At 39.2% G+C, this 25,206-nt stretch overlaps 1 protein-coding gene across 2 annotated transcripts; it reads left to right on the top strand.

The window, feature by feature from the left end:
* The first annotated feature begins 980 nt into the window (after positions 1-980).
* On the top strand, positions 981-24,533 carry quob (quattro b). 2 transcript variants are annotated; one of them, XM_088424377.1, is made up of 24 exons: positions 981-1,243; positions 9,683-9,880; positions 10,072-11,557; positions 13,609-13,806; positions 13,951-14,071; positions 14,973-15,066; positions 15,159-15,245; positions 15,317-15,433; positions 16,544-16,642; positions 16,726-16,874; positions 16,972-17,110; positions 17,174-17,290; positions 17,386-17,583; positions 17,672-18,474; positions 18,562-18,811; positions 19,599-19,688; positions 20,723-20,947; positions 21,347-21,517; positions 21,935-22,112; positions 22,189-22,305; positions 23,129-23,380; positions 23,541-23,764; positions 23,873-23,916; positions 24,001-24,533. In XM_088424377.1, the coding sequence occupies exons 1-23, from the start codon at positions 1,241-1,243 to the stop codon at positions 23,903-23,905; spliced, it is 5,349 nt and encodes a 1,782-aa protein (XP_088280503.1). In that variant the 5' UTR covers positions 981-1,240; the 3' UTR covers positions 23,906-23,916; positions 24,001-24,533. The 2 variants fall into 2 exon arrangements, with proteins under 2 accessions (XP_088280503.1, XP_088280504.1); XM_088424378.1 differs by having other exon boundaries at positions 982-1,243; positions 23,129-23,374.
* Positions 24,534-25,206: the final 673 nt, after the last annotated feature.

The following is a 25,206-nucleotide window of genomic DNA, read 5'->3' as shown; positions in this document are numbered from 1 at the left end:
GTCTACACTATGTCAAGATTAAAGAAACTGAAGACGTGGGCTCTTTTCCCTGCAGATCTTGTGGTACGGGGAAGAAAGAATATTGGCATAGCTTTACATCTGTAAGAAATTCCGAAGACCTCGTGAGAGCCAGAAGCTTGGGAGAGACTTGATCTCCAGCTTCACCCACTGAGTACCTGCTGGATTAAAAGAAACACAACACACCCATCCCTTCATAACAAAAATATTCATGGAACGTCCAAGAACGGGAAAGAACCAACAGTTCAAGGCTAGTATAAACGACCCCACTTGGGCTCATTTTCTGGCAGCCAGCCGAGAGAATCAAGCGCGAGGCCTGTCAATCTCCCCTTTGGAGAATGTGATGCAGGCTGACGTCGCTTTCAAACACTTCTCCCGAGTCCAGATGTCTGGAGGGTACACATCTACATTCCGCGGGTCAAATGTGAAGGTGGTTAGCCTGCCGCCTGAGGCAAGGAAGCCCCTCTTGTGTCTCCTCTTTGATTGGAAGCAAAGGCTGGACTATGCGCCTGAGGACAATCACCCAAGGAAGGAAATGAGAGAGCCTGAAGCAGACCAAGAAAACACGAAGAGCTCTGACCGATTAAAATAGAATGAAAGGGGCCACATAGGAGGGGGGCTTTCTCTCTCATATGTTGACATCTGCGCGGACGTGCGGTTCAATGAATGGCAAATCCATTCTTTGTATTTAGCCACACATGTTTTTACAGATTTGGTTAGTTTCTCTTGAGTGATATTATGTCTGAGGGTGTGTTTGGGTGTGTGATAAAGCCAGCGTGGACTGTGTGAATGTTTTGTATGTGAGAGAGAAGAAACTGAAAAGCCTCCAGGGGGATTTCCTCCAAAAGGGAAAGCTTTTCTCCTCCCCCTCTCTAACAATCTTTCTATCCCTCCTCTTTCTCTCTCTCTCTCACTCCACAGTTTACCCCCAGCTTGCTGCAAACACTCAGAGAAGCTACGGAGCCACAAACAAGGGAAGGAGACTTGCTTGACAACTTTGTTTTATTATTTTTTTTCCCCGTGCAGATAACTCTATGAAGAAACAACGTGGCGTTTGTCAGTTTTCCATCGGGACTGACATGTGGGACATACCTTAACAGATGACAGCCTCTCTTGCTGTTGCGCTAAACATGGCAAGTCTCTCGGCGCAGATCCCGAGGAGCTTCTCTGCAGAGGATTATGATCAAAGTTGCTGCCTGGTAGCCCAAAAACTTTTGTGAAGATGGTAAGCGTTTGTCTTTGTGTGTCATTGTTACAGTTTGCTTTGAGATCTCCAGTGCTCCACTGACCTAATGCCAGGAAGCATGAGTATCTAGCTTGGGCATGTTTGCCTCTTTGTCTTTGTCAAGTGTGTTTGGAACTGAAGTCAGGTTCTTTTTTTTGTGACTAATTTCAACACAAAAACATAAATGAAGCCCACCCAAGGGCGGTACCGGCATAGAGTGCTACACAAAAGTGGATGTCACATGAAAGACTATAAAAGTTTTTGTTGTCCAGAGCACAGTTGGTGGGACTGGTTCCCATCAGCAGCCCGCAGCATCTCAAGCCGCTGGAGTGTGAGAACACTGACAAAGAGTGGCGCACAAGCTCTGTTGTTAAGCTTCCTCAAGTCCTTCACAATTTAAAAGACTTCAATTCATGCAGATGGGCCAAATTCTTCAGTGAGCGGAGGGAGTTTTGGGTGTATAAATGCCTTTGCAGCTTTGCAGTTCAACAGTTCATACCACAGAGGACCAGAGCTCCCTTGTAAAAACATGCTGCAAAGTATATTAAAAGTTTATTTCTGTTGCTTGAACAGAGTTTTATAATCTTAGGGGAGATAACTTGCAGGGTACATTGCAATTGCAAATCTTGAACATAATTAAACGACGGATTTCAAGTTGTTCTTCTAAAGTAAACAAGATGTGCAGCATTTTCTTAGTCAGTGACTAATCCATGATCAAAGTAATTGCTAGTTATTTATGACAGTGGATTACTTGTTTAGATAGCTTTTTTAAAAAATATAACATTGTCCAAATCCTCAGAATCTCAGTGTCTCAACAATAGTAGTTTATGAAAGCAGATTGATCATCCTTGTTTTGAATCAAACTAATAAAAATGTTCGTAGAATGATCAGAGTTTTCTTATTTTTGGGCCTAAACCCATTTCTACCCAGTCAATTTGAAATATTGTCCTATTTTTGAATAACAGATTACAAATGTAAAGTTTTTTTTTTAATCCGACGATCAATTAAACAACATGATAATCGTCAGATTAGCTGATTATTAAAATAAGCTTTAGTTGCATATCCAAAGTATACAGACTAAAAATAAATGCTTTCAAATAATTATGTTTGCCCCACATAATGAGACACTGAACCCCCCAATTTTGTGTGACAAATTGCAGCATCTTTTTCCACATAGTTTTGGTTGGACATTTAGAAGTTGCACAAAATTCACAAATATGCAAGTAAAATAAAAACACTCCAGACCATTAAGACATTTCAAAATTGGAAGACACTCTGTACGAATTAGTGCTGCCAAAAATGTAAAAAAAAAAAAAAAAAAGAGATGAATTAATCGAGATTTGTCATTAATTTTTAGTCAGATCTGAAAATTTATGAGAAAATCCTCCAACCAGACTTTTTTTTCTCTTGATATTCATTGCATTATCGTGGCTAATCAAAAGATTAACGTACAACAAAAAAAAAAAGTCATTCAATCATTTATTTTCTTTATCGGATATAGTTGTAAACGTTTATCCTCTGTTGTATTTCTGGTTTTTGTTTTCACCATCAGGAGGGTTGATGATGTTTTCATTTGTCAAGTAACATTAAAATAAAACATTGTCCACCCTATTGGTCACAGATATGTTCAAAGGTAGGCTGTTCTCCTGTGTAGTTTGGCAAAGAGCGTTGTTAGGGCTCACTACATTTGCATCTTTGTTGCTATCGTTAGCTGCGGCTACAGCTGCAACAGGGTGCTTTGCATTTATGTGGTAGACTAAACTTGAGATACTTCTTTGGTAAACAAATCCCTTCTCATAAACAATGCGTGTCACTCTACCTTTCAGCAAAGTTATGATCAGGGCTTTTTTTGGTCATTAAGCACACCATTGGACAAGTAACACTTCCATGTTCTTCCATTTTCATGTCTTCCTTCTGCTCCTGAAATTGCTGTCCCACACACAACAGGAGCATATTAGCTTATTCCAAACTTAATGGCAGTCAATTAGTGTCAACTTCAACAACTCAAACATAAGGAACCCGATGAATAATAATGGATCTAATCAACATACAGAGAGCATAAAATTAGATTACTAATTAAATTGTCACGAGTCAATCACATGAAATCTTTAACTGTGAATGTCATTAATTGATCACAAATAATCTGGTAACCTGTTCCGGCTAATCGTACAACAAATACACAACGGTTTGTACAAGTGAATAACAGAATAGCCATTCCATGCCCTCCGTTCCTATAGCTAAACTATATTTAGCTTTCCTAATATGGTAAGGGTGTCAACCCATAACATCTGTCCAAGGATGCTGCTAAAATTATAGCTTTAGAAAGGTTGTTTAATGAAGTGATAGTTTGGTTGTGAATTACTGCTAGCACTGCACTTTGTTCTTCTCTTGCATATACTGTACTGTTGTACCGGTTTTACCAGCCAGGACTGCTCATAGGAACTGAATTTTATGCTGACCAACAGTTTTTTAACATGTATACACAGAAAACCCAAAGTAAGTTACAAAAAAATTTAAGAATGTTGTGTTAAGAGATAAAAAATCTCTATATTTAGTGTATCATTTCAAAGTCTGCCAAAGAGCGCATTTCCTTCAAATCGTCTAACAACATCAGATAAAATGAGTATGCTACAGTATCTTTAATTCAACTTCCTGTTCTTCTTGTTATCATTTCTAGTAAGAACGCTAAAAAAAGACAATATGTCAGACTTTGGCCTAAGTACAAACACATTTGATCTTAACCAGAAATCAATGAATGACATTTTTACTACTTTTTACTCGCCTTTTTTTCTAGTCTTCTTTGTCAATGTTCATTGAATGGCTGAATGAAGGCCATCAGTAGCTCGCTACCTTGCCAAGAACTCGTCAGCACTTCTTCACTTTAAATTACCTCAGCTCCCTCTGGAAGCAAAATCATACTTCCTGGCCATTTTGATTTTTGCCAAATTCCTACTGACAAATCCACGAAAACCATCTGCTTGAATTTACTGACAAATATGCACCTTATACAAGTGAATGAGGCAATTCTTTTTTGTCCTTCTTCATTTGTTTCAATCAGAAAAGCAAACACATTTCGAAGCTGTGGGCAATCGTTTGACTATGTTTATTGTCTCAGTTTCACAAAAGTGGGTCAAGTGCCTTGCAGTGTTTTGAAAACACAATCATCGCTGAAGATATGTGTTGCGGCTGGAGTTGTAGGAGTGGGCCCTTCCCACAGTGTTTAAAGATTGCTTAAAACAAACAGTATTACAGTCTTTGCCCCAGGTAAACCATTTTGTAATCCGTTGAAACCGCTAAATTTGATCCTCTCATATTAACCAGGCTGCCAGCTCAGCTTTTAGTCAATCACTGAAACTAGCATGGGTGTGTTGTTTTTCCACATTTGCAAAATACATGCAAACATGTTAACTTTTCAAATGGCGTGATGAAATACAGTCAATAAAGTAAGATTGTGTAGAGCGCAAACATCTGTTTGAGAATTCAGTCATTTGCTCATCTATGCGGATGCATGTGTTTACATCCATGCAAAATTTTGTGTCACAAACTGTACCCCTCAAATAGACCAAAATAATCCCACCCAGACCAAAGAAAGGAATTTGTTTCATTTTGGGCATCTGACGGAACAGAAGCAATATAGGTGCTTAGTCTTGGATGGGCTTTTTATCGGCTAAAAGGGCTTAAGTTGTCATCTCTGAATGGAGCGTCTGTCTGCTGATGTTAACAAGAATGGATCGCACACAAAGACAACTGTGACTCCCCTCCACTTGCGGGAGGAAAGAGTGGAGGAGGCCGGGTAACATGGAGGCCCCAGTTACATGTTTATGATTATATGGGGTGGGCCAGGATGACATGATTTATGATGCAGGATTATTACTGTGCTATTTTTACCCCAAATCACCAACAAATCATTTTAACAATAGTTTTTCACAAGTTTTCCCAAATTGTTCACTGAGCTCCCAAGAAGACAAAAAGCAGTGAATTATTTTTAGTGCTGTCAAAAGAATAAACAATTAGATTTAAGATTTTTAACTATTGATTTGAAAACAGTCCAGAGTTTTAAAAAAAATATTTTTATTTTTTATTTTTTTACAATACATCATAATCATTTTCTTTCTCTTGTATTTGAGACGAGTCCCAAGTGTTGGCTTCAACACTTATTCTCTCAAATCGCTTTCTTTTGTCAATTCCCAAATAAATAAATGAAAAATCATATTATTCTCAAGGTCAGTTCAGCAAACAGCTTTGCTACGACTTTAGCTACTGTGCTGGGTGCTTTGCATTTATGTAGTAAGCTTAACATGTGCTGCTTTTGTGGTAAGCAAGCTCCTTTCTTACAAAGAATCATTTTACCATCATTGAAGGTGCTATTGGAGCATTTTTACAGTTAAATTTACTATCCATAGGCCCAGTCACCCGTGTATGCTCTTGCATGTTCATGTCTTCCTTCTGCCCCTGAACTTGCCCTCTCATCCACAACAGGAGCCTATCAGGTTATTCCAAACACAATTACAGTCAATCCGTGTCCACTTGATGGTATGATTGTTCTTTGTTTTTGAACCTCCAACAGCATAATGTATAAAAAAATATATATATATCTAATCAGCATACAGAAAGCAAAACAATGACTTTGACAATGATCGTAATTAATTGATCCCAATCTGTTAACATGACATCCATAATTATTTTTATAAAGACTGAAACGACTTTTCTTGAAAGCATTTCCCTCTCCTTTTTGACATTCGTGCATTGTGTTTAGCAAACATGTCAAGGCGTCATATCGCTTCAGCAGTTTGTTGTCACACTGTCACTTTCTGTCGTTATGGTTGACTTGCTTGTGTTTTCATATAAGGCCATAGGGTGTTATTGGCTTGTCCATACATGCAAGATATATGTAAAGTCAGTGTTTGTGTTGCTCACTAACATTAGCCTGGGGGTCACTTTCTTTACAGATTTTTTTTTTTGGGGTGGGGGGGATGATGTCATTGCAAATGTGTTCTTAGCCACAAGAGCTTGTGTCCATTTAGTTAATCTCTATAATCACAACAGGGCCGGTTTACCGTCTCCAACCTTTTGCCTTCTTTATGGGTAATGGCCAAGAGCGACTGCCATACTGATCTTGACTACTTGTTTATAGTAGGGCTCAAATCTGCTTGTGTGACCCAAAGCCAGAGGCAATATGGAGAAACAAAGGTTGCAATAGCCCCAGGAAGGGCCTTAAATGGCTGACAAGACAAAGAGAGTGGGGACCTTTTTTTGTAAATAATTGTCCACACCAGCATGTTAAATCAGGATACACAATGATCTTTGCTGGAGAGTGAGGTCCCTTTTTCAAGCTAAATCACATTCAACTTGGGCAATAGTGGGCAGAAAAGAGGCAGCTGTGGAATGTGACCATCAGCTCGCCAATCCTTGTAGTCCATGCAAACAAGATAAAGGCTGGGATAGAAGTCAAATGGAACGCTGTCTGTTTGTGGGAGTAGAACTGTGAGAAGTGGCCGCCACACATTGTTTCTCGACAAAAAGAAAGTAGCGAATTTTTCGATTTATGGATGTCAAACTGAAGTTTTGATCATTTGCTGTACCGGCTTGTTTTAAGAGAATATGACAAATCACAAAAAGTGCATAAACTGCACAATATCGGCCAATCCAATATAGCGCATCGGAATGGTACAATATGTACAATCAATAATAAAATTAAAGTTAGGGCCCTCTAGAGCTCCCTTACAAATTATAACTGTCATTACAAAGGGATTATGTTGGAGATTTACAGTAGCTTAATCACTAAATACAATTTTGAGTTTGTCTCCTACAGTTTGAATCACTCGCACTTCCGTCTTCCTGTATTTCTGTAGCTGTGAAATCTCTGTTTCACAGTGTGTTGGCACCCTCTGACGGTATTGTTTGAAGCTTCCGTTGGCTCCTATGAATCAAAATCGCCTTCTCTTCTAATTCAAAAACATTGGTCGTCATTGAGTCGTCTTTATCGTGCATGTGAAATGGTGCCTGTATCTCCATGGTGTAGCCTGTTTTGGAGCTATAAAAACATCACTTCCGGTGGCCTTAGCGGTGGATAGAGTAATTTCATGCCTCAAGCTTTTGTAGCTTCGGAAACATCTAAAACGTATAATCAAAACCAAGTGTTTAATCGAACTGTGGTTGTTAACTTCTTAGAAGTGATGCATATGTTATAAAACACATTAACATTGAAAACAAGAATTTTAACAGACCCTAAAAATATTTGCTCCACGCCCTTTAATTATGTAATCCTGAATTTGTCTGTTATATGTGATCAATTGCCCTTGACAAAAAAATAAAAAAGGCGATTAATTGTACACCAGAACACCATACTTTTTTTTTAGTTAGTTAGTTGAGTAAAAAGCAGGCAGTCTCATGTTTTGTCACTGCTATGATATAATTCTGACATTTCAGATGCCATTATTGAATCACGTACTTTATCTGTCAGAAGGGAAATGTTAAGTTCTGGTCTTTCTCTTTATTGAGAATTTCAAACAAAACAGGGCAACTCCCTCTGCTGCCTGGACTGTGTGACCTGGTCCTAGAAAAGTAAATCTCTCTAGTGAGGCTCTCTTAATCATGTGAAAATCACTCGCCAAACCACCCACAGAGGCCCACTCATGCTGCAACCTATCAGGTTGAAACGCCTTTGTTTGAAGAAGAACCCGAGCCACATTTTTGCATTTCTCTGCTGAACATATTTGAGCTCAACTAAACAGAAGCATTTTGGAGAAACGGCAACACTTGAAAGTATAGTGCAGCAGAGATTCGATTATACTTTGAAGTATGTTTGAATCATTATTGACTTTATATATTTATTTACTCTGGTAAGACAAGACGTGCCAAACCAAACTTTGAAGGAATTGAACACTGAACAATGGGAAATTAAATATCTTAAGCCACTTCCCAGCAAAATGTTTTAATAGCTGTGACATCAGGCCCGCATACATACAGTAGAGTGTCAAACAGCTGCGATGCATTACTGCCGAAGAGACAGACTCTGAGGTATTTTGTTCTTCTTTAGATAATCTATTGTTACAGATGTGCACACAAAAAAGGAAACATTCTTTTCTACTTAGCACACACTGTCTACAAGAGATTTTAAATCCGGACAGATCAAATGTTGTTAATTTGACAAATACATAGCATATTAAAGCAAAACCAAATGACTTTACAGAACCGTGTAATGAAAAACAACTATGACATCAGTTCCCAGTGTGCCCTGAATGTCCAACATGGTCACACCAGCATCAGTCCCAGCCCAACCAGTGTGAGGTCTTTGAAGCTGCTGCAGTGTGTTTACTCTGGGTCAGGCCCTGGTCCTGGTGTGGCTGTCGGACTAAATGAGGAAGGGGCTGAAAACAGGCTCCTTTGTGGGCCTTGAGAGATTAACACAGCAGGCCACTGTGAAGTGATCGGATGAATAGCGGATATGCTGCAGCGAGCCGTTTAGACCTGTCCAGATCCCCAAGAAGTGCCAGTCATGAATTTTCCCCTTGTCGTCCATTGTTCTTTCAATGTTTATGTCAATTTCTATTAGAGGTGATGACTGCACCTGCTGTCGATTTGTGTGCCAAGAAAAGAAGCTCAGATTTTCTGCTTTTACTTTGTGTCACTGCAAGGTGTTCGAGACATGTTGTAATTCAAATGGAAAATTGGGAAAAGTGAGATAAATACTTGAATACTGGATCAGCAGGATAGAGCATTTGACTAGGCAGTCTTTCTGGCTGTGAAAATGTTCTGGCTTCAAATATTATCCTCTCATATTATTCTTGACTATAAGACCCAACAAATTTAGTCTAAGCCCAACAATTTTTCTACAATGCCCAACAATCCTCTGTGTCAATTTCAACTCAATTTGGGCCATTGATCTAGATACATCTAACAAAAAACATTTAAAAAAAAAAACACACCAGTAGGCTAAAAATGACACATTAAATTTATTAACTTTAACATTTGGAAATTACTGCAGATACTTATATTAATGACTGCTGTGTATTCTGCAGGACTTGCACAGATGTCCAGCTGGTTCTGATACTTTATTTTAAAAGACCGTGAAATGAAACAGAAACAAGCTGCAAACATGCTCAGATTTAATCTTGTCCAGATACGGTTACAAAATGTTACTGATTAGTGACATATTGGTCTTACATGCTCAGTATTTATTTGGAATAAGGATAGTTTTATGTGATTGCTTCTAGTTTTTCATACTGCAACACACAGTGAATTTACTTCCGGGTTTCTTTTGGTGATTATTCATAAATTCTCTACACGTTGCACGCTTCAAGTGAACTAGTGCACATATAGAGGCACAATGCCTTAGAAGTCAAGCAAATAAACAACAGCTCTACTTTGACTTGTTTCCTGTTTCCTATTTCTTAAAATAGAGACAGTAATTGAGCTCAATCTATTGTTGTTGTGCAGAATCCAGAATCTCTGGACTCATCCATCCAAAGTGCCCTATCGGCCCTCTACCCACCTTTTGAAGTCACGGCGCCCATCGTCCTCAGCCAGCTCTTTCGCACAATCGAGGAACGTTACCATGGCGATGCCTTGCAGTGCCTATTGGATTTCCTTATCCCTTCCAAACATCTGCTGGAAAGTGTACAGCAGGCTGCATGTGTAAGTAATATAACTACATAGCATATCTACAACATGAGATAAATGTTGATCAATAATCAATATGTTCAACAAAAACATTAAGCCAAGCTTCCATGTTCATGGAGCAAGAGATGGAGATCCGCTTGAGGAATATTGTTCTGGAAGCAGCAAAATATAAAATAATATCTTGTACTCTTCTTTTATATTTACAGGCTGGATATTCAGATGTGGTTTTCCGCTGCGAGGGCTGGCCTCTCTGCCTCCATGACAAAACGGTTGTCCAGTTAGCACCTGTGAACCCCTTGCTGCTGCGTCCTGGGGACTTTTATCTCCAGGTGGAACCTTTTGGCGAGCAGGCAGCTCGCATTGTTCTCAAAAGCCTTCTGGAAGCCGGATGCCGGGAAGTGGAAGAGACCCCAATCCCTGAGACGTCTTACCCGTGCATCTTCACCGAAGACTGGCTGCGAGACATCAATGACGGTCGCCAAGGGACTCGTCTGTCTCGCTGCTTGCTTTGTACTGACCAAGGTGTAATCAAGTTGCCATGGGCAGAGGTGGCCGTCCCGGAGTTTTTGGATAAGCCAAAGGTTACGACCACATATCAGGAAGTTCCCCCTGAGCCAAAGCGAACGCCAGTCCCTTGCTTTTACGGCGCATCCACTCTGCCGCTGGGGGCACGGGTTGTTCCATTAAACGACAGGATGTCAGCATCTCTAAGATCTATGGATTGTTCTTCCAAACTTGTCAGATTAGAACATTATAAAAGAATCCCCAGATCCTATTCAAAACCTCTCATCAAACCTGTGGGCTTTGTGTCCCCTAACACCTGGGACAGCCGTAACTATTTAGAAATTGAAGGTGATTATGTTGACTTGGTGGATGTTGCGAAAGGGAAGGAGTTTGTATCCAAACATGGCGGTCATTCAAATCCACCAATCTTGATCAAACCTGTCAGACCACCGCCAAGCAATGTTTTCTGCGGACGCACACTTCAGTATGCAGAGGAGCCATGCAGCCAGGGAAAACTGGGGGAGGACCCCTCAGAGCAAGACATCAAGTGCAGGTACAGGGAGTCTTACCTAGCAGCCCTGAAAAACCCCGTCCCTTTCGAAAAAGGTAGCGTTGACCTTCTCACAGCGCTGGAGGAGGTCGGCCTTTGTGAAGACCAGGAACAAAACAATCAAACTGGACACTTTTGTAACCACTGTAATACTCCCGTGTCAGGCCATGAGTTCCGCCAATACAAACATTGCTGTGAGCCAGCCACACAAATCTTTAGCTCCAGTCACCCAAAAATCCCCACAAGCTCTGAATCAGAGGACATTCTGAGGGAATCTCCCGTTATTTTGACATCAACTCCTGGCATGAGTTACGGTCATAAAATTCAAACCAAACGCCTCTCTCAGTCTGAGCACAAGGAACGACCTGGGTTTCTTTTAGATACATGTGATGAGCCGGAAAAGAAGCCAGAACTGAAAGTGGATGTCGTAAAATCATCGGGCAAACACAAATCAAAGGTTAGGTCTCTGTCAACTTTATCGGACACTCCTAAAGGGAGTCCGCTTTACTACAAACACAATAACAGGAGCCACAGTGATGTTTGCCCTGAGACTGTTAGCAGCATGATACAATGCAAGAAAGAAGAAATGCCCGATGAGTTTACCACAAAGCTGGAAAGACTCAAATTCTACAAAAAAGGTGAGACGTCACAATGAAAATCCCCCTTTTTTTAGGTGTTGTCATGGTCTCACAGGATGCATTTCTGAAGACTGGAAATGCTCTAGAACATTTGGAAGTAGCTCTCTCTCTCTCTCTCTCTCTCTCTCTCTATATATATATATATATATATATATATATATATATATATATATATATATCTTTGTTTTTTTTTTTTAATAAAGCGGTATTTACATCACTATGATTACGGGAAATAGTCCTCTGCGCCCCATTTAATTGGTGTAGTTCTTATAAATTAACGCTCTGCAATTTGCTGTCCTGTCGGACATCATAGCATGCCAAAAGAAGTATTCCGTGTCCTTTATCCCCGCTGGCATACCCGATCCATTGCGCCTGGAGAGGATGCGGGCCCAGATCTTGACCGGAGATAGGCATGTCACGGGCTATTAAAGTGGCAAAGGCAAAAAGTACAGGCGAGCCTTTGTTGGCTTAGAGGAGAGCCCAATTAAGATTTTTCAAATCAAAGGCATGTTTAGAAGCTGAGCCACTGCAGTGTTTAGTTTCAGCAAGTATGTGCACATTTGTAAAGCTTTACACACAGCTGTGCAGGTGTTTGTCGTTGTTTAAAGGAGGTTGTCAAGGGTCATCACTTACAATGTGGTGAGCATAAAAGTGTAAAAGTCAAGTACAAGTGTAGTGGTTCTCCCACTAAGAAGTTGATCCATACCCAGAAATTCTTTCATTATTCGCAGTGGTATTCGCCTTCCTGTGTAGAGTTTGCATTTTCTCCCTTGGGCTTTTATGGATTTGCTCCGGATACTAGAGATTTCCCCCCACATTCCAAAAACATGCATGCTAGGTTAAAGGAAGACTGTAAACAGCCCATAGGTGTGGAAGTGAGTGTTTGTCTGATTGTGCCCTATACTTTCTGTGTCAATTGGGACCGGCTACGGCTTGCCCTCATGAGGACAAGGGCTATAGAAAGTGAAAAGATGGACAAAGGGATGAACAGAAGTAGTAGCAACAGTAGTAGCAGCAGTAGTAGAAATAGTGGTAGTGATAGCGAAGGTGGTTGTGGGAAAAGTAGTTGTAGTGGTAGGCAGTAGGAGTGGTAGCAAGTGTAGTAGTTGTTTTAATAGTGGTGGTGGTGGTAGTGGTAGCGGTGGTACTACAGTAGAAGAGTTAATCATAATACTAGTGGTATTAGTACAAGTAGCAGCAGTATCAGAAGTCGTAATGATCGTGGGAGTGGAAAAAGTAGTATTAGTAGTGCCCAAGAAGTACTTGTTGTAGTAGTATTAGTAGTAAGTGTAATAGTTGTAGTACTTGTAGTTGTAGAAGTAGAATTTGTTGTAGTACTAGTAGTACTAGTAGCAGTACTAGTAGTAATAGTAATAGTAATAGGAGCAATGTAGTAGTATTTGTAGTAATCGTAGCACTTCTTGTAGTAGTAGTAGAAATTACAGTAGTAGTAGTAGTAGTAGTAGTAGTAGAAAAATAGTAGTAATCGATGTAATAATAGAGGTAATATTGTACTAAAAGTAGTACTTGTAGCAATATTAGTACTTTTACTACTAATAGTACTAGTTCTAGTTAGTAGTAAGGGTAGTAGTGGTACTTATTGCAGGAGTAGTACTACATGTAGTATTAGTAGTAATAGTACAAGTAGAAGTACTTGTTGTAATTGTAGTTCAGTAGTAGTAACAGTAATAGTAGTAGTAGTATAGTAGTGGCAGTGCTTATGCTAGTATTACTGGTAGTAGTGGTCATGGTTATAGCTGGGGCAGCAACAGTAGTAGTGGTAGTAAGTAGCACTAATAGTAGTACTAATAGTAGTACTAATAGTAGTAGTAGTAGATGCAGTAGTAGACTGTGGCCAGTTTCCTCATACAAAATTGTCCTGTTATTTACCATCAGTCCTTCCAGGGCATAGCCATCAGCTTGTTTAGGCCCTTGACCCTTCCATGATCCAAAATAAAAAGACTATGCATGGATTGATGGATGGATTTAAAATTCTCGGTTTTGCAGTTGTACTGTTTTGGCTTCAAAATACGCTTTGTGTTTACTGACAGATTCCGAGCCAGTAGGGAGTGAAACTCCCTGCACTTCAGAAGGACCACACCTGAGACTCCAGAACTCCAAGACTGAATACAAATCCGCCTCTCAGCTCCTATGTGCCAGCTCTTTGCCGCCTCAGTCTCTTCAAAGTCTCAAGTCCACTTTCCAGAGCATCAGTGGCTTGCTTGAACTGGCTATCATTTGTTTACCAGGTACTTTGAGCAACTAGGGATGGCGATGTTGTGAAAGCACACTTTTTATGAAGGCCATTATTAACCTTGTCACATAGGCTAATGGGGAATTTATGTTGGTTACCTTCCTCTAGATCAATCATATTTGTATTTACTCACCTTTAGGCAGCCGGGACAAGACCGGTCGTGCAGTGGTGGAGGTTCACTGTGGCATGGAGTGGACCTTACCCCTTCTATCAGCACAGAATCTTTGCGAGTTACTGCTGTATCTCCACTCCATACCCAGGTGCTGAACAGAAACAGTTTTAAATTCTGATGGCCAGATTTATCAAAGTTGGTCTTATTCGACCACCATTTTGATAAATAAATCTAAAAATAAAACAATTCCTAATGATACTCATGGTGATATTCCTGATATTTATTGCAGTTTTCCTTTACAGAGCTATGGAAACGTACAATTTTTATTCGTTTTCGAAATTATGTCAGTATAAACATGCTTAGCTAAAGTACTGCTTCTCCTGTAGTTAACATCAACGTAGAAATAGTTTAAACTCTCTATACCTTTGCAGTTAAGTGCTTCTGCAAATAATTTCCGACCCCTGGTGTACAGCATGTGGAAGCACTAATGTAACAATTATTACAGCCACGAGAGGGCAGTAAAACACAATTATTTAATTTACCACCAGCGCGCCTTGATAGATTATCCCAGTTATCTGTAATAGTACAATCCCTTCAGAGATGCACGTCCTGTTCATACATCTTGTCCAATGGCTCATTACGGTCAACTGGTAATGACAGCGACCTGTGTCTCTCACTTGCTCTCAACAAACCCTTGAACAGCGTTTTATGTTTACACCAACACTCACATGGTCTTTGAAATTCAAGAACCAATTGAACTAACGTGATACCATAGCTCAAAAGAATGTACCGTAGCTAGGTCCGCTGCCAACTGTCTGGTATGCAATCCCTTGCTAGAATTAGCACACAGCCCTGACGTAGGCTCACTCAAGACTGTCTAAGCCATTATGATGGTCTTGTGAAAGCAAGAATAGATGCGGGTGTCTGTGACAGATGAAGTGATAAAAGATAATTTAACAATTTGGTGAGAAGCTGCTCTCTAACAAAGACGCCTTGTGATGAACAGGACCTGTTTGAATGTGCCCTAAAGTGACTCATTGTTTTCTTAGGAAAGATGTACGAGAACTGGGAATGACTTTGGTCATCGATGCCAGGAAGAAGCCACCTCCATCTCATTTCTACAAAGCTCTGCTAATGGCACAGGTTGAAATATACAGTAGACTAGTGACAAGTAGACTAGCTACACAATGTTCAGGTTATTGTGTGCATGAGAAACATGCATCTTTTGTGTTCAGGAGCAAGCACTACACGCTGTCCACAGTATAGTAATGCTTGTGGATAAAGACACATGTCCACGCCCTGAAAAGCAGCCTGGTCTGCAGGTAGGAAACGTCAAAGTCAGTCATAGGGTAGAAATGCAGCTTATTTGCACAACGTTGTTTCTGCCTGTTAGATGGACTTGGTGATGTCTATGAAGGCCCTCAACAAGACAGTGGACACTTCCCAGTTGACCTCTGAGCTGGGAGGAACATTCACCTACAGCCATACAGATTGGCTGCAGTTCCATCAGGTAACACAATTTAGTAGTTTTTTATATGTGGAGTGGAAAACAATTCAAGGACGGTCCATAAGTGAAATTATTTAATTCGATTCGACTCAACGGTGTTATAGAGCCATATGATACAGCTCTGTAGAAAAGAGCTGCAATTACTTTTTTTGTTGCTATTTTACATACTGTCATGTGGTTATGTCAGTACTGTAAACATGTGGTTTCCTTCCAATATGTATGTCTATAATAATACATTGCTTAAAATGTATCTCGATGTATATCAAGGTGGAACTATTGGATTTGATGCACTTGCATATTAAGAAAAAAAAGAACATTTGTATATATTTACAGTTCACACCCCTAATATTTACCTATATATAATATGATGTGTTTTCACAAAACCAGGCTTATGTCACACGGATTATTATGAGTGATTGACCGAAATACAAATTTGACAGAAATGTCCATCTTGGGATTTGTACAAAATCAACGTCCTTAAAACTCGACTTTTATTTCCCACCAGCCAAAAGGTTCAAATTGTAATCAAAATGTATGAAAATAATAGATTAGTAGATGATATGCACCATTGAATGATGAATCTGCCAAAACTTTAACTGTCTTTTTCTTTCAACTCGAATTACTGTAACTGTAATTTTTTGAGCTACCTGTATGTATTATTTATCATTTTAAATGAAAATAGAAGTAGAAAATATCAATATCGCAATATCTCAGTTTTCACGTTCACAGGCATAAGCCTGATTTTGTGAAAACACATCACAAACACACGCACACATGCTTAAACACGCTTATACTCTCTTTATATATATATATACATATATATATATATATATATATATATATATATATATATATATATATATATATATATATATATATATATATATATATATATATATATATATATATATATATATATATAAAGAGAGAGAGAGAGAGAGAGAGAGAGAGAGAGAGAGAGAGAGAGAGAGAGAGTTCTTGGAGACTGGTGGCCCAATTTTTAAGGACATTACAGGAAGAATTACAAATCATTTTGGGTTATGTTGAGTGTGTTTGCTTCAGCCAGTGTTGCCATGTTATGTTCCACTAAAGCTTAAATATATTCCATTTCAGAGACTGGTTTCTTTCATAACTGACCTGCAGGAGGCTGACGGTTTGTTACAGAGGGCTATTACAAAAGTGAATGAAGGCAATGTCATGGACACTGCCCAGGTAAAAATAACAAATATTGTCATACTTAATGTGTGTGGCGCTACTTTGGATTTTGTCCTTAATGAGTGTTTTTACTATAACAGGAAGTGAGTCGACGCATTCAGGAACAGAAGGATTTAATGAAAGAGGTGCTGGAGGATACTGGATTGGTGATGCTGCAAAGGGAAGGCGGGGCGGTGCTGGCCAGGATGAGGAGGGAGGAGTTCCGGTTCCCGCAGTCTGAAGACTACAGGTATCAATTACTCTGATTCTTTCAAGTTTAATAAAAGGTCCGTGACTTTTAGATAAAATAGTTCCACGATATTGATTATGCCTGTGTGTTTTTGCAGAGATGCTTTGGAGTCAGTCACACGCCTGTACAACCAGGTGGAGGAGAAGCTCCACATGCTTGTGATGAGATCAAATGAGTCGCTTCAGCAATTGGAACTCCTTTTCGTGCTCAGGGACATGGAGGCAAAAATCAAAGAGGTACTGCAAGTTCTGTACAATATTCTTTTTTTAAATACCATAATTTCATGCTTCTCTTTGCAGTTTGCTGTGTGGTTCAATGAAGAAGGTGAATATAGACTGAAGGACTTTGGCAAAAAAGATAACTTGTACACTGAAAACATCTTGCAGCAGTATGATACATTCCTCCTTCTAGCAAAGGTACTGATAGCCCTAAGAATGCTCATATTGATCCAATCAGTCATTCTGTTTCTGTTTAGTTGTCAAAAACAAACTTTCTACCTCATTTACTCCAGGAAAAACAACAGCATGCCTTGGCTCTAGTGACCGAAGCAGAAAAAAATGTGGGCACAAGTGTGTGCAGTCCAGTGACAGATGTTTTTCAGACTCTCCTCAAAACCTTCAAGTGCAATGTGGATGACTTTATGTCACGTGCCGAGCAGATGCACAAAGAACTGAACGATCTTGTGAGGGTGCATCGCTTCTGTGATCAGGTTCGAATCACTGTATTTGGATTTTACCTCCCAGATTGACTGACTTGAGTTAGCGTAAAAGCTACATGTCTTTTTTCTCTCTCTGCAGGCTTCCGCTTTGTCCAAGGAATGCAGTTGTTTTTTGGAGCAGGTAGAGCACGGGTGTTACTTGGCTCAGTCCACTCTCAGCACACTGCAGATGTATGAAGAGAGATTAGGTGGTGAATTCTCTAGCCGGCATTTCCAGGCCTTGAAATCTAAGGCCTGTGCTTTAAGATCCGGGTCCTCAGGGGCGATGAGCGCGTGGAATGCGGCTTGGGTGCAGTGCCAAGAGGTTAGGCGGCGTCTTGAGAAGATGCAGAAGAAGAAGGTATGCAAAGATAAGCAGAATCAACAGACCGCGGAGAACAAGGATGAAATAAGGGAGGCCGAACGGTCCCCGAACCAAAACTCTCAAAATGAAGTCGATGGAAAAGGAGAACCTCAAGCTCTGAATCTTTCTTTACCAACTCCTACTGGCCCACAAAATGTATGCATTCATCCAGACACAAAATGGAAACCAAGAGGACATCGCAGTGAGGTTGACCTGAGGAGAACGGCCTCAGTTCATGCGGACACTGATGTTCCACGGCACCGTGTCTTGAGTCGGTCCCTGAGCGAAGGATCATGTATAACCATGATTTCACCTTTGAATGTAAAACAGCCACTCTTTCAGAGGAATAACGAACCGCTAGAACAAAATTCGAAAGCTCCCCAAAATCAAAGTTCTTCCCCCGCTCAGTGTCCGAGTTCCAAATCAAGAGACAGCAACGGGGAATGTCCCGCCAAGGAACAGACGGCTTCGACTCAAAGCTCCAAATCCATGAAGGAGGCATTTCTCATCATGATAGAAACCAATGGAAACAATGTTTTGTAAGTTTTTGCCCCCTCCTTCAATTTTGGAGCAAAGAATTGTTGCAGAATCCAAAACTTCATCAGGTTAAAATCAAATGTTTTCAGGAAACTACGAAAGATCATGGAGGAGCTTCTTTCTACGGAGAGGGAATACGTCAAGGCTCTGGGCTACGTTCGAGAAAATTACTTTCCCGAGTTGGAAAGGAGCGACGTCCCACAGGACCTCAGGGGCCAGAAGGGGAGCGTCTTTGGTAACCTGGAAAAACTGCATGACTTCCACCGCCATCACTTTTTGAACGAGCTGGAGAACTGTGTGGAGGAACCCTTTCGGGTGGGACGCTGCTTCCTACGACATGTAGGTGACAAGTGAAAGAACAGTTCATTTTCATTCGCACGATTTTAATAATTTGCCATTTGGAATAGCAAGAAAAGCCGTGTTATTTGATGAAGTACTTCGATAAAGTAAACAAAAGTGACGTGAATTTTTACCTTTTCTAATTTGATAAAATACCAAAGTAATTTTTCTGTCTGAGTTTGAAATCTCTGACTGCATATGTTGTTAGCGGCTAGCGCTAATGCTGGAGACGTATTGTATAATGACAGTGTCATTGATTAGCGGTTTCTTTTTGTCCTTAATCAACAGTTTAATGTGATATTTTTAATGCCAGTGTTTAATTTTTGGCAGTGACATGATGTGATGACAATAAAAATGGAAAAACGAAGATGATTAAATTTGGCATCAACCACTGCTGCGATGACCAACTTCAAAATAAAAGCCTACTACAACCATTGCATTGACCATTTACAATTTGGAGTGTTTATTTTGAAGTTGGCCTTCGGTTTTGATGCCTTTTCTTGGCAGTGGCGTTGTTACACGGGAGCGTTTTTTTTAAATATAAAATCGATTTGGGGAATCATAGTAAATAAAAAAACTGATTCTTTTATGAATCGTTTTTTGGCACAACTCTACAAGTTGCCATTTATATTTGAGCTAACCGCAACAACAAAAGCTAACATCAAAGAAAAGTGAATGTGCTTTTCTATGGAATGCCATAAACTACACCAAGTTATGTGCCAGTGTGACACATAGTGGGAGTGTGATAATGCTTTTATCTAATCGGATTCCTTTCTCCTCCTTTCAGAGAGAAAACTTTGCTTTGTATGCCCTGTACAGCAAAAATAAACCGCAGTCTGATAGTCTTCTCATCAATCATGGGAAGGCTTTCTTCAAGGTGAATAGCATTTAACTTTGAATTATTTCTTTCCACCATGCAAGTTTTAACATAAGGGGAGGGATATAATCATTGTTTATTTCAAAAATGTTATTTCAAGGGGTCATCATGCACCTGTTTCATCTTACATGCTCCTGGTTAGCATGCAAGCACACAACATCATTCAAGTACTGATAAGAATAGTGATCAGCAATTCTAAAAATATTGTTGTTGTTATTCAGCCAAAACACTCTTAGCCTAAGATTATTCCAGTGTGTCAAGGTATTTTTTTTTTTTTTGTAAAAGCAGAAGTACATTCTAACATAATATTCACTTATATGGAACTTTTCTTTTTTTTTTTTTTCAGGATAAGTACCCGCTGACCAGCACAAAGCGTTTTTATATGGCAAAAAAAGGCTTAATAGATAGTGGTGTGCCATCAGTGTTATTAAACACAGAACTTATTTATTTTGGATCTCTGCAGTTTTTATTCAACAAATAGTGTGTCACTATTGACAATTGATATTCCTAGAATCAAAAAAAAAGGAGTCACTATAACACAATTTAGAAATAATTTGTGTCATGTTCCACTTAATTCACTCTGAGTTTGAAAAGAAAGATGTACTGTCACCCAAGCATTAAAAATAATTAAATTAAATGTACTCTTACTTGCAGAAACCCTGTTAAAATGTTACCTACCCCCATTTAAGAACCAATGCTTGAAAAGTATAGCCTATGGCATTATTTATAAAAGCACTGATATTGTAGATGTGATATTAGGTACACATTCATTCGTTTTGTTTTTTTTATTTATTATTATTATACGACAGCTTTTGTCACCCATGTTTCTAAAATACCGTTTATTCAACTTCAATAAATGTTGCACAATAGTACAGTACATTTCCACACACCACGACAAATTCCAGACAGAATCAGAAACTTTATATTGGGACAGTGTCAATATAAATTCGAACATTATTTTAACTGCCTTGGTTCTCACTTTGCCTGTACATTGTCAGCAACATGTTCTGACAACCTGTGTCCTTGCCCACCAGCAAAAGCAGCTGAATCTCGAAGACAAAATGGACCTGTGGTCTTACTTACTGAAACCAGTGCAGCGGATCAGTAAGTACAGCCTGCTGCTTCAAGACATGATGAGGGAGTGTGCGCCAGGACAAGTTAGAGAGCTGTCTGAACTCAAAGATGCCTTGGAGGTTGTTCACTTCCAGCTCAGACATGGCAACAATCTGCTGGCCATGGATGCCATCCGCCAATGTGATGTAAGAATGTCTCTTGCACATTTAGTGTTTGTTTGTATGTCAGAACTAGAGGTAAACGTAATATTCAGTCTTTAGAAATAATCTGTGGAAATTCACTGATGACCAATATGAATGGAAATTTTACTAACAAGGGAGGAAAACAGGCTGAGGAAATACTATAGAATGTTTAATTTATAATGATCAATCATCAGGCCAAATTGGATGAAAGGGTTTCAAATATAAATACTTTTCCATCTGCTGTGCTGTGTGCAAGGCAGTCAATAACACTCCATCAGAAGTCACTTTTCAAAGGGAATACTCCATCTGTTTTATGAATAAATGGTCTCTGTGACAAACTATGCAAAAATAAGGAATTCAAGCCTGATTGAGGTTTGGTATTTTTCTTTTTATGCCCTGCAGGTTAATCTCAAAGAGCAAGGGCAGCTCATTCGCCAGGATGAGTTCTTGGTAACGTTCAGGAAAAAAAAATGTTCCCGTCATATTTTCCTCTTTCAAGAGCTCATCCTCTTTAGCAAGACCAGGAAGACAGATGTGGGAAATGATACATACGTCTACAAACAGTCATTCAAGGTACACACACCTCAGATTATTTTTTATGAAGTCATGGAATTTTACTGGCAGGTGCTAGAGTGCTACAAAACTGCACAATATACTTTGAGTGTTGCCTTCACTTCCCCTTATGCAACAAGAACTGAGGAGTTTTTTGTGTGTGTATGTTTGCATGCTCTTGCTGCAATAACAATTTTTTTTTTTACTGAACTTGAGCATTTTGCTCTATTTGTAACAGACATGACTAATGTCCTAGAACACCATGGCCACTTCATGTTACATGCACGGTCAGCTCCATTTTTAATATCTGCTAAAGACTGCACCATCTATGAATGCATAATGACAGTAGTTAAGACATACTACCGAAAAAAGGAAAACTTCACAGTCCAGAAACAACATCCAACCGCCAAAATGAATCAAAATTGTGTTTGTATTCAGACGTCAGACGTTGGCATGACCCAGAACACCGGCGACACCGGCCTTTGCTTTGAGATTTGGTTCAGAAAGCGGAAAACCCAAGACACGTACACACTGCAAGCATTTAGCCGAGAAGTTAAAGAAGCTTGGACCAAGGATCTGGAGCGTATCCTTTGGGATCAGGCGCTACACAACAGAGGTACAAAATTGACAGTCACAAACACACAGACGGCTCTGAAAACAAGAGTTAATAGTTCTTCGATTTTGTCCATCAGAGGTGCGTCTGCAAGAGAGAGTTTTTATGGGGATTGGAAATAAACCCTTTATGGACATCCAACCCAGTGATGCAGCTATCAGTGACAGGGCTGTTGACTGTGGACTGATGGGAAGAGGTAAGCTCTAATTGTATAGATTCAACTTTATTATTATTTTATTCCTCACAGTTATTGGACATGCTAATTTTTCCATATTTTTCAACTGTTTCTCACCATTCAAGATATTCCAAAGATTCGCGCCAAGTGTGCTTCAATTTTTCTCATTCTAAAACTTCGCAGTTTCCCCAAAATTCAAAATTATCCACCACCAAAATTCTCCATTCATTCTCAATGAGGCTTAACTCCCATTTTCATTATTTACCATTACTTTCACATGAATGCACATTAACATAATTCCAATTTGAAATGAAAAATATTCAGCTCATTCAAAAAAACCTTGGGAACAGTCTTTAATATGTCCCATTATCCCATTATTAAATTTTCGTATTTGGACATATGCTACATTAATCACTCCTCCCTCAACATTATTTGACCAATTAGATGTTCAGATCATTCAATATGTCTCAATAATTATTCAATTTCACAGAATTTTCTGTAGCTCAAAATTGAAAAAAATACACCTTCACCTAATTTTTCACTTATACTATTCGTTTCAAACAATTTCAACAAATTCAGCTTATTAAAATTTATTCCACCATTCAATATAATTTGCAATAATTCCACATTATTCCACATGCTTCAATGTTTTTTTCATTCAGCCTTTTAGCCTTCAAACTTAACTCTCCTGAAATGTAATTCTCATTATTTTCTTGCTATTGTACAATATAAGCAACATAATTACCACACAATTTCTAAGTTCTGGAAGCCATATAAAAAAATGGGTGGACACTGTGTATCTTTTAATGGGAAAATGCGTTTGATATTTTGCTGTTTTTCATAGAAAACAAGATGCTGGCCTATATTGGACCATATGGAGCACCCAACGGTCTTCCCGGGGCACGGCCAAAATCTGCCGGTTCCCGGAGTACTTCATCCTCCTCCTCTTCCTCTTCCTCCTTGTCCCCGACAGCATATTTCTGCGGCCCGAAGCGGAAGATGTTAAGTGGTTTCGAAGGATACATGTCACCGGCTGGGGTTCTGGAGGAGGACGACGTGGATCCTGAGAGTGGGAGTCACAACTTATTGTGTAATTGTCAGTTTCATCTGTTAACTGAGGAATTAATGTGTACATTTTCATCTAAGTCGTGGAATGGATGTGATGACTTTCAGCTAATATAATAGCCAACGTGTCATTTGTCATTTAAAAGTTTTTAATGGACCATTTTTTTAATGATCTAAATGTCTTTGTGCAGTGGACAGTTCGGAATCTTCAGGAGAAAGTGTTAGCGGCCTCAGCAGCTCTGCTCACAGTTTTCGCTCTGCTCTGGAAAGAGACGCTGAGGACGCATCTTCAATCTGCACCTCCACCATTGTTGTCAGGGAGGCGGCGGGGTCCAGTCCAACTGGAGCTTGCGGATCGTCGGAACAAAGCCAGGCAGGAGGTGCAATTCAGGCCAAAAACATGCTCTGCGCTAAGGTACAGCATTGAAGCATTGTTGTTTTATTTATTCTATTTTCAAGCAATCTTCATTTCATGTCATCATAAATGCAAACAAGCTTTTACATTATTTATTCTTTGTTCCAGAATTTAAATGTTGGCAAGTCCACTGAGGTTTGAACAATCACGAGGTAGAGTGACAAAAGTAAAGACAATGTATTTTGTTCCATATTCTGATAAACAAGTTGTTTTTTTTTGTTTTTGTTTTTTTTCAGATTGAGAGTGTCAAAGTGAAGATTATTTGGTAGCAAGAGATGATGCAATCAACCCCACTCTGCATAATATTGTCTAGATCTTTATTTCCTAATCTCTAATCTCACTTTAGACAAAACGTCCTTCCAAAATTGACTAGTTATAAAATACACACTTGACACAAAGCTTTGTATAGATTGAAGTTACGTAAACAGGATCATAGTGCTATTTAAGTTACTGTTTATTCTCAGAACTAAACATTTCAAGAATGCAGTTGAATAATAATGCAGACATGAATCACTGTCAGTGTCTCTAAAAACAGTTTAAGGGTACTATTACTCATGGTTACAAAGACCTATCATTGTTTTATTTGAAAAAATGTAGCGTGTTGTACATATGTATGTTATCTAAGCACAATGTGTCCTTACAACACTAATGTTACTGATATAAGGAGATGTATGCCTTTCTGTTTGACACAATGATTTGTTTGCTTTTTACTGTATTTTTATTTGCACCTCATATTTTTCTAATAATAAATCAAATTTACAAAGCATAATGAGAATAGCCTTTTAATGTCTGGGAACACTTTTTTTCTTATGCATTGGGACCATGCAAATCTGTCTTGGTTATTGATTAATCTATTGCATCCCCATTTTTTTAATTTTTTAATAACCTACCAAGTTGAAGGTTGAACATGAGTTATATTCTCAGGAAATACAGGCCTATTGCGTTTCCTTATTTATGGAAGCTCGGTGTGCTCATAATGGCCTTAATGAAAGCCTGCCAACTAAATAAATAGCTATTTTAAATCACACAAATGCACATGTGCATCAAGAAAAGCAATAGAGCTGTATGTCAAGACAGTCTTTGCATATGTGCCTCCTGCAAGTACTACTGTGGTATGTTTTTTACATTTCAAAATAACTGAACATTATTTTTCACTGTCACTCTTTTGTCTTAAATGGAAATGATCACAAATGTGTCATATGTCATGGTGTCTCACTTGCCACCATTGCTTACTTCTGCAAGAAAGGTCCGTATAGAATACGGTGACGCAAAATTTGGTTCCGGGGCAGATATTTCTAATCAACCAATTTTTAAAGTTGACAAACCTGACTTGGTCAACTTTTTTACCAGCCCTGATGTGTTTTGTTGTTGTTATAATTGTTTCTTTTATTCATAACATCCACTGCAGCCTTAATCTTTTCAAAAACATTTAGTGTAACCGC

The sequence above is a fragment of the Hippichthys cyanospilos genome, chromosome 9 (assembly GCF_059441005.1).
Source record: "Hippichthys cyanospilos isolate Australia breed blue-spotted pipefish chromosome 9, RoL_Hcya_1.0, whole genome shotgun sequence".
Taxonomy (NCBI): Eukaryota; Metazoa; Chordata; class Actinopteri; order Syngnathiformes; family Syngnathidae; genus Hippichthys; species Hippichthys cyanospilos.
This window is presented reverse-complemented; position numbering and strand designations above follow the sequence as displayed.

Coding starts and splice junctions, on each gene's coding strand:
- quob (XM_088424377.1), top strand. Junction 20,948..21,346: donor ATGCCATCCGCCAATGTGAT/GTAAGAATGTCT, acceptor TATGCCCTGCAG/GTTAATCTCAAAGAGCAAGG. Junction 22,306..23,128: donor CTGTGGACTGATGGGAAGAG/GTAAGCTCTAAT, acceptor TGTTTTTCATAG/AAAACAAGATGCTGGCCTAT.